The sequence below is a fragment of the Silene latifolia genome, chromosome X (genome assembly GCF_048544455.1).
Source record: "Silene latifolia isolate original U9 population chromosome X, ASM4854445v1, whole genome shotgun sequence".
NCBI lineage: Eukaryota > Viridiplantae > Streptophyta > Magnoliopsida > Caryophyllales > Caryophyllaceae > Silene > Silene latifolia.
In genome coordinates this window covers 97,963,011-97,974,683 of record NC_133537.1, presented here as the reverse complement: position 1 = coordinate 97,974,683, position 11,673 = coordinate 97,963,011, and the positions used below count along the sequence as shown (strand labels likewise).

General features: G+C 39.4%; 3 protein-coding genes across 3 annotated transcripts; all 3 read right to left on the bottom strand.

Annotated features, from left to right (window-relative positions):
* Positions 1–3,093: 3,093 nt before the first annotated feature.
* LOC141617926 (uncharacterized) lies at positions 3,094–5,260 on the bottom strand. Its single transcript, XM_074435054.1, has 5 exons — positions 5,249–5,260; positions 4,284–5,148; positions 4,115–4,176; positions 3,898–3,989; positions 3,094–3,754 (listed from the first exon to the last, which is right to left on the bottom strand). The coding sequence occupies exons 1-5, from the start codon at positions 5,258–5,260 to the stop codon at positions 3,094–3,096; spliced, it is 1,692 nt and encodes a 563-aa protein (XP_074291155.1).
* A 23-nt stretch (positions 5,261–5,283) lies between these two features.
* LOC141617925 (uncharacterized) lies at positions 5,284–6,408 on the bottom strand. Its single transcript, XM_074435053.1, has one exon. The coding sequence runs from the start codon at positions 6,406–6,408 to the stop codon at positions 5,284–5,286; it is 1,125 nt and encodes a 374-aa protein (XP_074291154.1).
* Positions 6,409–8,437: 2,029 nt separating this feature from the next.
* LOC141617924 (uncharacterized) lies at positions 8,438–10,020 on the bottom strand. The gene is made up of 3 exons (XM_074435052.1): positions 9,612–10,020; positions 9,462–9,525; positions 8,438–9,068 (listed from the first exon to the last, which is right to left on the bottom strand). Exons 1-3 carry the CDS (start codon positions 10,018–10,020, stop codon positions 8,438–8,440), a joined length of 1,104 nt encoding a protein of 367 aa, XP_074291153.1.
* Positions 10,021–11,673: the final 1,653 nt, after the last annotated feature.

Genomic DNA, 11,673 nt, shown 5'->3' with positions numbered 1-11,673 from the left:
CTATATGCTCAGTAATCGAACAAACCTGTACTTTAGACATTCTGGCAGATAGACTTACAAAGCAACCGAATAACCTGCAAAACTAATAAAAACTTTGCAAAAATGATATCAGCCTCAAGGAATAAATTCCCTGAGACGAGAAACAAACTTAATTAAAGCAACAAAATTGCGCCACCTCCCCAAGAACGGCGCCAAAATTTGACACGTCGGTAGTATACTGTCAAAAATACCAACTGGCTCTAACTAATATAGCTAGGGAAGTCGGGTCGATCTCCACAGGGAGATGGGAAGATGTCAGCTTTGTCTAAGTTCGTCTCGGTAACCAAAATGGGGGGTTTTAAATGATTGATTCTAAACTAATGAGAGTAAGGAAGAGAAATAAAGTAGAGAAAATAAGGAAGAAAAACAGGGGTAAATCAGATAAAAGGCGGAAATATGCTAGGAATCGGTCTACCGTGGCAGTTACACTATCAGATCAACTGAGTCGATTAAATTATTGATAAGAAGAGCGAGGTCGTCACCTTTCGGTCCTTAAACCTACGATTATACCCTTTCGGTCTCTAATCGCCCTAGGGTCTTCCTAACTTAGCTTTCGCCCTAATTAGGTGTCACCTATTGTAATTAAGCAAGCCTTCCCTTCCAATCTTTCGATCCAGGTTGGGGGTAACTAATTAATCGGTCTCCTGCATGCATTCATTCAACCTAAACACAATTATATTGCTTAATACAATTCTTGTCGCAAAGCTAACCTAATCTTGTCGATCCTAACATGTTTCTACCACGGTTTCCCTAATCCTAACATATTAAAGGAATTAGCTACACCTCATCATCGAATTAACAAAAACAACATATAAATAATTAACACTAAGCATTAAAGCGAACTAATAAAGATCGAATAAGGTAGAGATGAAGTAATAGAGGAAAACAACAACACAATAGCAATAGTAATTATATTTAAAAGATAAAAGAAGAATGATAGTACCAATCGTAATCTAATTCCGAGTAGAAAAGTATAGAGTAAAAAATGTATGAGAGGACCAAGAGTGTCGAAGAGAAGGGAGAGAGAGAAGAGAGCAGTTACGTTCTTCCCTACTCAGTCTTATACGAAAAATCCACTCTAAACCTAATATATGGACTAATTACAAAAGCCCATACGAAATTAGGCGGAAAATAAACAATAGCAGGACAACCCTCTCGATCGAGTGGAATTAAACCCCTCGATCGAGCAACTGAGCACAAAACCTCTCGATCGAGTGGAATTAAACCACTCGATCGAGTACTTCTCCCAATGTCTTATCTTGTATAAACTTGGACTGCTCGATCGAGCAGTTTGGAGCATATAAAGCATTCGATCGAGTAATAAATCACTCGATCGAGCTGTTTAAGCACGTTAAACCTTGAAATACTTCCCGAATCCAGCTCACGCGTCTTCCAAATGTTAGATTTCCAAGCTCCGGCTCCTCGTTCTCCATAAATGCATGCAAATGGGACGAATTAAGGCTCGAATTAGCTCCTCTTTGGTTAATTCCTGCAAATTACATAAAACGAACCAAAGTAGAATATTCGGGGGTATTTGTAGCTAGATGCTACACGAAAAGTACAGAAATGCGTGTAAAAATGAGGTAAAAACCTTATATAAAGTACACGCATCAATATTAATAAATTACAATTACTAATTATTGTAATTCACAAAACAATTAAACTAATTACAATAATACGTAATTTAATATAATTTAAACCTGTCTTAAATACACACCCAAACACCCTCCCTGAACACACGGTGTAAGCCGTGTTTAGATTACCCATAAACTCTCCCCTTTTAATACCAACACACACTACCACCATCAGCCATAAGCACCACCGTGGACCACCACCATGTCACACCCAACCCTGGTGGACGATGACTCTAACCAGCCCTCACAACAACCTCCACACGAGTCCCCTAACTCATGCCCTAACCAACTAACAACAACAACCCGACACCCCCTATAAAAGCTCACGGTTAAGTCACCATTCACAACCACAACCACCATTCACAACCACAACAAACACTACAACTACCACCATGGCTCCATCTCACCCCAGCATCACCAACATCCACGACACCTCCTCACGGCCTAACCCACAACTAGACACACAACCCACAAACCCGACAACCCTTGCATAAACACACGTCCTCAACATCCCATTGAAACACAACCACACTCACCACCATTACAACACTAATAGCCACCACCGCGGTCTCCTTTACCCACCGTGGGATCACTAGCAGCAATGCCACCCTCTAAGGCCAGCCTAGTCACGATAAGGGTCCTAGAAAGCCGTGTATAAACACGACTCAACCAACAACCTATACACACGACAATCCCTGCGAAATCCGGCCAGTCACCACCCAAACTACCACCTTCAACCACCCTACACCACCCTTGACTTACGACACCACACCAGCAACATACCCAGCTCAAGACTTAGTCTAATCTAGTCAAGATGGGGTTCAAACCCTGGCCTATACATGGTTTAAACACAACAACAGCAAGGTCAAACCACCTCTTTTAGACGGTCAACGGTGGTCACACGGCACGTTCGGGTCAGTCACGGTGGGGTAAAGGTCATAGTTAGTCAAGGCGGACAACGGTAATAATATATAAAGTAATTGTAAGAGGGATTAATTATGAAACGATTTTATGAATACCTTACCTTGAGGCAAATAATTGAGATGAACCTCCTTCTTTTCTCCCTTCTAAATCCCCATCTCTCTTTGTGTGAGTTTTTGTGTGGAATAAATACTTATGTGTAGGTTATATCAGCTTATATAGTAGTAAGGTAGGAGGAATTAGGAAATTACTAGAAAATTGTCTTATAATATAATATGTCCTATATTATTATTATTATTATTATTATTATTATTATTATTTTTTTTTTTTTTTTTTTTTTAATTTTTTTTTTTTTTAATTTTTTTTTTTTTTGCAGAAAAGCTTTTGGATCTTTTTATTTCATGAAAACATAAAGTACACGATCCTTGCCGCTCTTTCCTACAAAGGAGACCAGAAAAGTCCCCTAAGATAAAAGAAAATACAAACCAAGGAGAAAAACCTACGACTGTAATGACCCATACAGACGTAAAGTCACTACATTCTTAATAACAATACTAATGGACTCAGCCGAAGACTTGACACCGTTAAAAATTCTAGTATTACGCTCCTTCCACAAATAGTAGACAGTGGCAATCAAGCTTGCTCGATGCTTGATAGAGTAGACACCATCTTGCAATATGAAGGCCAGGGAATAAGTGGTCAGGGGCAAGGAAACCCAGTGAGCAATGATCATAAGAACCTGCCGGGAAAAAACACAGTCAAAGAACAAATGGTGAATATCCTCACAGCTATGCTCACATAGAGCACACCTATTAACCATATACAACCCGCGAGAAGTCAGCTTATCCACTGTAGGTAGTCCATTCTGCAGAGCCACCACAGCAGTGAAAGAGTGCTTAGGATGGCAGCCATCCCCACGTACCTGCTTAGCCCAAGGGACTGGTTCCCTTCTTGTTCGAATATAGTTATACTTGGAGCCCGTACAGAATCTCTGATGGGAAGTACAAGAATCCAAAAGCTGAAGTGCCTGATCAGGGGAGCCAGCAATGTGCAAAAGAAGGTCTTTCATTTTTAACACATTGTTCCAGTACCAAGAGTTAGTAATGGTCTGATGAGCATCCCATAAACTATCCCCTTTCATGACATAAGTAGTAATCCACCTAGTCCAAATGCAGTTTGGTCTATAGAAAATTTTCCAAACCATTTGATCATTTGCGCACAATTCCAACTCAAAACCTCTTTAATGCCTATCCCCCCCTCTAATTTTGGAGAGCATAGCAACTGCCATTTAATGAACACATGCCTACGAGCCCCATCCTCAATACCCCATAAAAAATCCTTGCAAATTTTGGTAATCCTCTTAGCTATGCCCTTTGGAAGAAGAACACTGGCCCCCTAGAAATTATTGAGCCCAAAGATAACTGAGTTAACCAGAAGAGTTTTGCCTGCATAGCTTAAACTAGCATTAGCCCAGTGCATAACCCTACCCTTGATCTTGTCTAGGAGAGGTTGATACATACCCTGAGTAATCCGAGCATTAAACAAAGGGAGACCCAAATACCTGAAAGGGAAAGAACCCAAACTGAAACCAAGAGCTTGATCAAATTAGATCCCTTACCTCATCAAACTCCTCCAAGATAGAGATCGGTTTTAGAAGGATTGGCATGAAGTCCAGACAATCAAGCTAACCGATCCAAGCACTTAGCAACCGCGGGCGCAATGAAGGTAAGTCTCCACGAGTTAAAACAAGAAGGTCATCAGCAAAGACAAGATGAGTAAGGTTCAATCGAACACATTTAGGGTGGTAGGAAAAGCTAACGACCCTAGGTAGTCTTCTGAGAGAAGCCTTGACAAAGACTCCCATGCGGATGACAAAGAGATAGGGAGAGAGAGGATCTCCCTGCCTCAAGCCACATTTCCCAGGAAAAAACCCATGAACCTCACCATTAATAAGAAGGGAGTAATGTGGAGAGGTAATGCAAGCCATAATCCACTGAATAAACTGAGGAGGGAACTTAAGCAAAGTCAGACTATCCTTAAGAAACCCCCAATTCATAGAATCAAAGGCCTTCCTAATATCTACCTTGAGCAAGCATCTTGGAGTGAGATGAGCACGACCATACTTAGAAACCAATTCATGGGCCAGCATAGTGTTGTCAAAAATATCCCTGTTAGCCACAAAGGCAGCTTGCTCAGGGCCAATAATGAAGTCAAGAACCTGTTGAAGTCTATTGGCTAGGATCTTGCTCACTACTTTGTAAAAAGTGGTGCAACAAGCTATGGGCCTGTAGTCTTTAACAGTGAGAGGGGTCTCCATCATAGGAATAAGCACCAAGAGAGTGGCATTGGCAGCCTTGGGCATGAAACAATTCTGAAAGAAGTCAAAGACAACAGCTTTGAAGTCAGACCCAACCTGCTGCTGGCATCCGAAAGAATCTGAAGTATATCCATCAATGCCAGGGCTTTTATGCCTATCAATAGACTTAAGGGCATCAATAATCTCTTGCACTCTTATCCGCTCTATCGAGAGGTACAAGAATCGGGGGTACAGATCCTGCAAAAGAGAGAAGGGGCGAGAAAAACAGGGGAAGACGAGCCTAGCAGAGATTTATAATAGGAGATAAAGCCCAGTGAAACTTCCTTAGACCCAGTACACTGCTTCCCATTCTCATCCTGGATAATCCCAATACTATTCCTTGCTCCTATCAGCAAGCCTTGAATAGAAAAACCTAGTGCTTAAATCATTAAGTTGGAGATTTTGGACTTTAGCCCTCTGATAGAGAGCTTGCATCTCAGCTCTCTTCACTAACAAATATTCCTGCAGCAGAGAGTGCTCCCTAGCAATTAGGGAAGGATCCAAGGGAGAACAGTTAAGCAAATCTTGACAATGTTGAAGGGCTTTTTTCCTTTCAGCCACTCTAGTAGAGAGATTAGAGAAGTGAGAGGTGTGAAGCCTCCTGAGATAACCCCTAAGCCTTTTGAGCTTCTGAAACAAGGTCACAATAGAATTACCATAGTAATGATTTTCCCAACCATCCTTAATAGTTTCCTGGAACTGAGGAGCAAGGGCCCAGCAATTCAAATACCTAAAAGAATTTTTCCTAGGAACAGGCATATCATTAAGGGACACTACACAAGGAGAATGATCAGAGATCCCTGCACTTAAGAAAGTTGCAGTAGAGTGAATATTGGTCAACCACAAGGAGGAAGCCAAGATCCTATCAAGTTTAGCCCATCTGAGGCCATCTCCTTGTTTATTATTCCATGTGAAATGACAGCCTGTTGCAGGATGATCCACCAGATTACAGACATCCAAACAATGCTTAATCTCATTAATATCAGCTAACTGCACATGAGAGCTACCAAGCCTCTCATCCATGTTTAAAACCACATTGAAATCACCCAAGCAGAGCCAAGGGTTGGTGTCCTGAGTAGAAGTACTAATTAATTGATCCCAAAGCTCCCTTGTATCCTGCCTAGCATTAAAAGCATAAATAAAGGTGACTTCAATTAGCTTTTGGGATGCTATGTGAAGTAACAAACAATGCATATGCTGTGGGGATTGATGCAAAACAGTTAGAGTAAGGATATGAGGCTTCCAAAAGATCCAAACGCGCCCATTGTAGTGGCTATCATTATTATGAACTAAATTATAACCAGAAAAAGTCTGACTAACATCCTTGATAGATTTGTGCTTCACATGGGTTTCAATCAGAGCACCACAATCCACCTTATTTTCCAGCAAGAAGTGATGAGCTTCTTGCTGTTTTATGGGGTCATTGAGACCCCTAATGTTCCATGTTGTGATGATCATGGGATGCAACAGGCTCCCCAGGATCCAAATCAATACCCTTATCAGACATGTCTAATTCATGCTCCTCTACTATTTCAATATCATCAGAAGCCACTTCCTCAGTCTCATGATCATCCGGTCAAAACAGAGAACCTATTTGAAAGATTTGTAGCTACTGTTTTCTTCACTGGAGATTTTGGAGGAATTTCATTTGGGGTGCTAACAGTTGTCCCTGAATCCCCAGAAGATTTAGGAACTGCTGTTTGCTTAGGCCTATAAGTAGCCCTGGTTTTAGGTTTCCCAGGATTACATATGTCTTTAGTATGGCCAACTTTCTTACAAGCTGAACAAAAGTGAGGAACCCACTCATAGGCAACAGCCTGTAAAAGAGACCCTCTATAAGGAGTGTTAAGCTTGATAGCCTTAGGAAGCTCCTTGGAGAGGTCAACATCTATCAAAACTCGGGCAAATGCAAGCTTACTCTTGTTGGTAGTATGCTCATCTGCACAAATAGGGTTCCCAACAGCACTAGCCACCTTACTTAACCCTGCCTTAGACCAAAAACAAGGGTCCAGATTAGAGAAAAGCACCCATACAGGAACGTGGGTAACATTCAGTTCATCAATGACAGTCGGGCTCCAAGGCTTGAAAACCAAGGGAAAGCCATTAACATTCCATGTGTCAGACCTAATTTTTTCCATGTCTTCAGCTGAAGCAAACCGAAAGTAATACCAACCTTTGGCGAAATACATGATTTCAGGTGTTGTGATATGAGTCCAATATTTAGAAACAAGACTTTCAATCTGAACAAGGGTCGACTGCTTACCTAAAACAGTTCCAACCAAAGTCGTCTGCCAATATTCCACCTCCTTCACTATGTCTTCCTCCTCAATAGTAACAGTAGAATCAATTCCAGGGACAAAGGAAAGGTTCATACCTTTCGAAGAATTCTTCAAAACTTGGGAGTAAGTTTTCGACTTAGATGATTCAGGAACATCCTTCTTCGCAGATCCAGATGATTCCCCAGTTGATTTTGTCTTTCCAGTCCCTAGCGCCGCGTGAATATAATCATTCAAGACAAAGACCCGTCGATGCTGGTTCAACAACGGCCTCTTCGATCTCCCACGGTTGAGTCGTTCACGGAACAGATGGAATAGGGGGTTCCACCGTCCTTGGCGGCCGGCCCCGGACCATAGTTGCGAAAGCTAGGTTACCGTCGCAATTTTTGAGAGGATTTTTAGAGAGATTTTAGAGAGAGGGCCGGATTATTATTATTATTATTATTATTATTGTTGTTGTTGTTGTTGTTGTTATTATTATTATTATTACTATTATTATTATTATTACTATTATTATTATTATTATTATTATTATTATTATTATTATTATTATTATTATTATTATTATTATTATTATTATTATTATTATTATTATTATTATTATTATTATTATTATTATTATTATTATTATTATTATTATTATTATTATTAGTATTATTAGTATTATTAGTATTATTATTATTATTATTATTATTATTATTATTATTATTATTATTATTATTATTATTATTATTATTATTATTATTATTATTATTATTATTATTATTATTATTATTATTATTATTATTATTACTATTACTACTACTATTACTACTACTATTACTACTACTATTACTATTATTATTATTATTATTATTATTAATACTACTATTATTATTACTAGTTGCATTCAAACAGCTAGCAAACCATGAAGCTTTCCAGTGCCTTCTTACTCTCCTACCCGGAATCCATCTGAGTTCCTTCCTTAAATCCCTTGATCTGTTTGGCAATTTCAACCATTCCAACACACTCTTCTGTACAGCAGCTGCAAATTGACACCTAAAGAACATGTGCTTATGTGATTCCCAAGCTGCTTTACAGAGTATACATCTGTTTACCAAATAAATTCCCTTCATGTTTAAGTTGTCAATTATTGCTAGTTTCCTTTGCATAGCTAGAACCATAAAGAAACTATGCTTCGGTAGAACTGCTCTACACCATACTCCCTTTGCTCATGTTACTCTGTTCCCTTTCTCCCTAAACTGGTCATATAACAGATGGAGTTTTAGCTTCCTTGCCTTAACACAACTATTCAAAATTGTCCTAGCATTTTCAATGTCTCGTGCTCTTGTAATCAGCTCATTCCTCACATACAGAATGCCCCTCCAACTCTCTGAATGATGAGGTTTGATTTGCATTGTCCAGAAACCAGTTGCCTTGATGTTATATATAAGATCACATTGAGACCATGTACTTTCAGATTTGTTGTCAATTGCCCAAATCCATTTGCATAAGATACTCTTATTCCATGTCAAAATCTCTTTAATATTAAAACCTCCCTCCTTATATGGAAAACAACAAGAAGCCCAACTCTTCATTATCAGCTTTCTGGTTCCTTCCCCTGAGTTCCAAAGAAAGTTTATGCAGAATTTTGTAATGAGCTTAATCACTCCTTTGGGAATCAATAATGTGGCACACCAGTATTGCTCAAACCTAAATATTACAGTATTGATCAAACTAATTTTGCCAGCATAAGAAAGCCTATGTGTTGCCCAATGATTCAAGGCATTTTGAATTTTGTTCAACAAGTCTGCAAATATAGGATTATTCAGCTTCCCCTCATTGAGTGGTACTCCCAAATACCTGAAGGAAAATGTTCCTTTAGTAAATCTAGTATCCCTCAATATAGCTTATTTTACATCTTCTTTTATCCCTCCCATATAGATACTTGTCTTCTCAGGGTTAGCTTTCAATCCAGACATGTGAGCAAATGTATTTAATGAGTCTGTGACCGCTTGGACAAAAGGGTGTCTCCCCTGAAAAAGACCATTAAACCATCTGCAAAAATGAGATGATTAAGCCCTAGTTTCCCATATTTTGGATGATAAGTAACCTGCCTCTTCCTATGAATCACCCTTAACAGCCTTGACAACATTTCCATGCTCATGACAAAGATAAAATAAGAGATAGGGTCTCCCTACCTAAAACCACTAGCACCCTTAAAGAAACCAGTTATATCCTCATTGATTTTCACACCGAACAAGGTTGAAGTTATGCATCCCGTTATCTATATTTGAAACTGGATTCGAAAATTCAATACCTTCAGCATTTGACCAATGAATTCCCACTACAAGGAGTCAAAGACTTTCTTTATATCAACCTTAATAAGACATCTAGGTGAGATACCTTGCTGTCCATAACCTTTAATCAAGGATTGAGTGAGCATAATGTTCTCAAAAATACATCTTCCTTCCACAAATGCTCCCTGCTCTTTCCCTACAATACTAGGTAAAAGAGGTTTAAGTCTACCACACAAAATTTTACTCACTGTTTTATAAAAAACAGTGCAGTAGGCTATGGGTCTGTAATCCATAATAGACTGAACCACCTGTTTCTTTGGAATCAGAGCCAACATAGTAGTGTTTGCCTGCTTAAACAAAACTCCAATTTTAAAAAAGGCTGGAACAGCTGCACATAAATCCCCTTTTATTGTGGTCCAATATTTCTTGAAGAATTGAGAGAAGAACCCATCCTGCCTAGGACTTTTATTAGAGTCAACTGAAAAGAGTGATTTCCTTATCTCCTTTTCATCCATAGGTTTGGGGTATCATCCCCAAACTAATGGGCAAGTTGAGGTCTCTAATCGAGAGATTAAAGAGATTTTGGCTAAAGTTGGTTCTAAATCACGGAAAGATTGGAGTCTTAAACTGGAAGACACATTATGGACTTATCAGACTGCTTTTAAAACACCGATTGGTACAACACCATATCGGCTGGTTTATTAAGGCTTGGTGGGCCATTCGTGAACTAAACTTTGATCCTAAGTTTTGTGGTCAGAACCGTTTATTGCAGTTAGATGAGCTGGAGGAGTTTAGGCTAAATGCCTATGATAGCTCACACATCTACAAAGAAAAGACGAAGAGATGGCACGACAAGCGGATCGTACCTCGAGAATTTCATGTCGGACAGAAGGTGTTGCTGTTTAATGCCCGACTGCGCTTATTTCTTGGCAAGCTGAAGTCCAGGTGGAGTGGCCCTTATATAGTGACATCTGTCACTAAATTTGGGTCAGTTGAATTAGAGAGTTTCAATGGTAACAGGTTCAAGGTCAATGGCCATTATATGAAGCATTATCATGAAGCAAATGATGTAGATAGCCCAGCTGAAGTCCTATACTTCGACGATCCTGATGCGCCAGCTAATTGAAGCCCGAAAGGTCGTACGGGACCTCTTAAATCTGCGCTATCCGGGAGACAACCCGAACTTTTTTGTTGTACTTTTGTTTAACCTTGTTGTTTTCATTTACGTTGTTTGCCTAGACTCTAGTTTTACAAACATTTTCTGTACTTGTGCGTACATTTACGAGTTGCATAGTGTCCTTTGTTGCGTTTTGCAGGTTTTTTACGAAAATGGGTTGATCGAGTGGTTTTCTTACTCGATCGAGCACTTTTGCTGATATTTCTACTCGATCGATCATATGCTGCTTTCGATCGAGTACCTGCAAATCCCCTCTTCTCGATCAAGAGCTTCTGGCACTCTTTCTACTCGATCGAACCTCTATCCCCTTGTTCGATCGAGTCCTGTTGTTATTTCTCGCCTGCTGTGATTATATTAGGCTATTTGTGACCTCCCATGTTCATGGTCGGTTTGGGGAGGTCCCTCCTTTACGTTATCTTGTAAGTTTTCCGACTACCGTTCTCCTTTTCTCGTCAGTTTGCATTTCTTTCCCTTTTTTTGGTACAATGAGGGCATTATACGGTTTGGTTTGGGGAGGTATGCATCCATATCTGTGTCTGCATGTTTTATTGCATTTCAGTTTGCACGTTTATTTATTTTCACATGCATCGTTGATATTTAACTAAAAAAAATAAAAAAAAATTCACGTTTTTTTTTTACTGTATTTAGGTTGAGTCGGAACGTTGAACTTTTATGTTGCTTGGAGTCCTTTCACCCCTACCTTGCATATTCTGACTACCGTCGGCATGGTAATGTGCATAATCTACGAGTTTTTGTTTCACTCTTATCTGAACAAATAGACTTGACTCTTATATTGGCAAGCTACATTTACATTCTAAGGTTTAGAGCTTAATAGACTGGTGACATCAATGACCAGTTTCATGTAGGATGTGAGTAGTACTCTCTATAAGACATGTAACATCAAATTGCATAAGCATGAATTCAGTCTACTTGGTACCTGTATGCATTCGGTCTGTGGTTGGTGACACATGTTAGGAGAGGCAGTTCCCTT

Excerpts from the sequence above, each read along its gene's own strand:
- LOC141617925 (XM_074435053.1), bottom strand. The coding sequence starts at position 6,408 with ATGATCATCACAACATGGAACATTAGGGGTCTCAATGACCCCATAAAA.
- LOC141617924 (XM_074435052.1), bottom strand. The coding sequence starts at position 10,020 with ATGGATGAAAAGGAGATAAGGAAATCACTCTTTTCAGTTGACTCTAAT. Across the intron at positions 9,526-9,611 it reads TAAAGGTTATGGACAGCAAG|GTATTGAATTTTCGAATCCA; the intron begins GTATCTCACCTA and ends CAAATGCTGAAG. Across the intron at positions 9,069-9,461 it reads CATAACTTCAACCTTGTTCG|GTATTTGGGAGTACCACTCA; the intron begins GTGTGAAAATCA and ends ATTTTCCTTCAG.
- LOC141617926 (XM_074435054.1), bottom strand. Across the intron at positions 4,177-4,283 it reads GTTGCTAAGTGCTTGGATCG|TTTGGGTTCTTTCCCTTTCA; the intron begins GTTAGCTTGATT and ends TCTTGGTTTCAG. Across the intron at positions 3,755-3,897 it reads ATTGAGGATGGGGCTCGTAG|GTGGATTACTACTTATGTCA; the intron begins GCATGTGTTCAT and ends CATTTGGACTAG.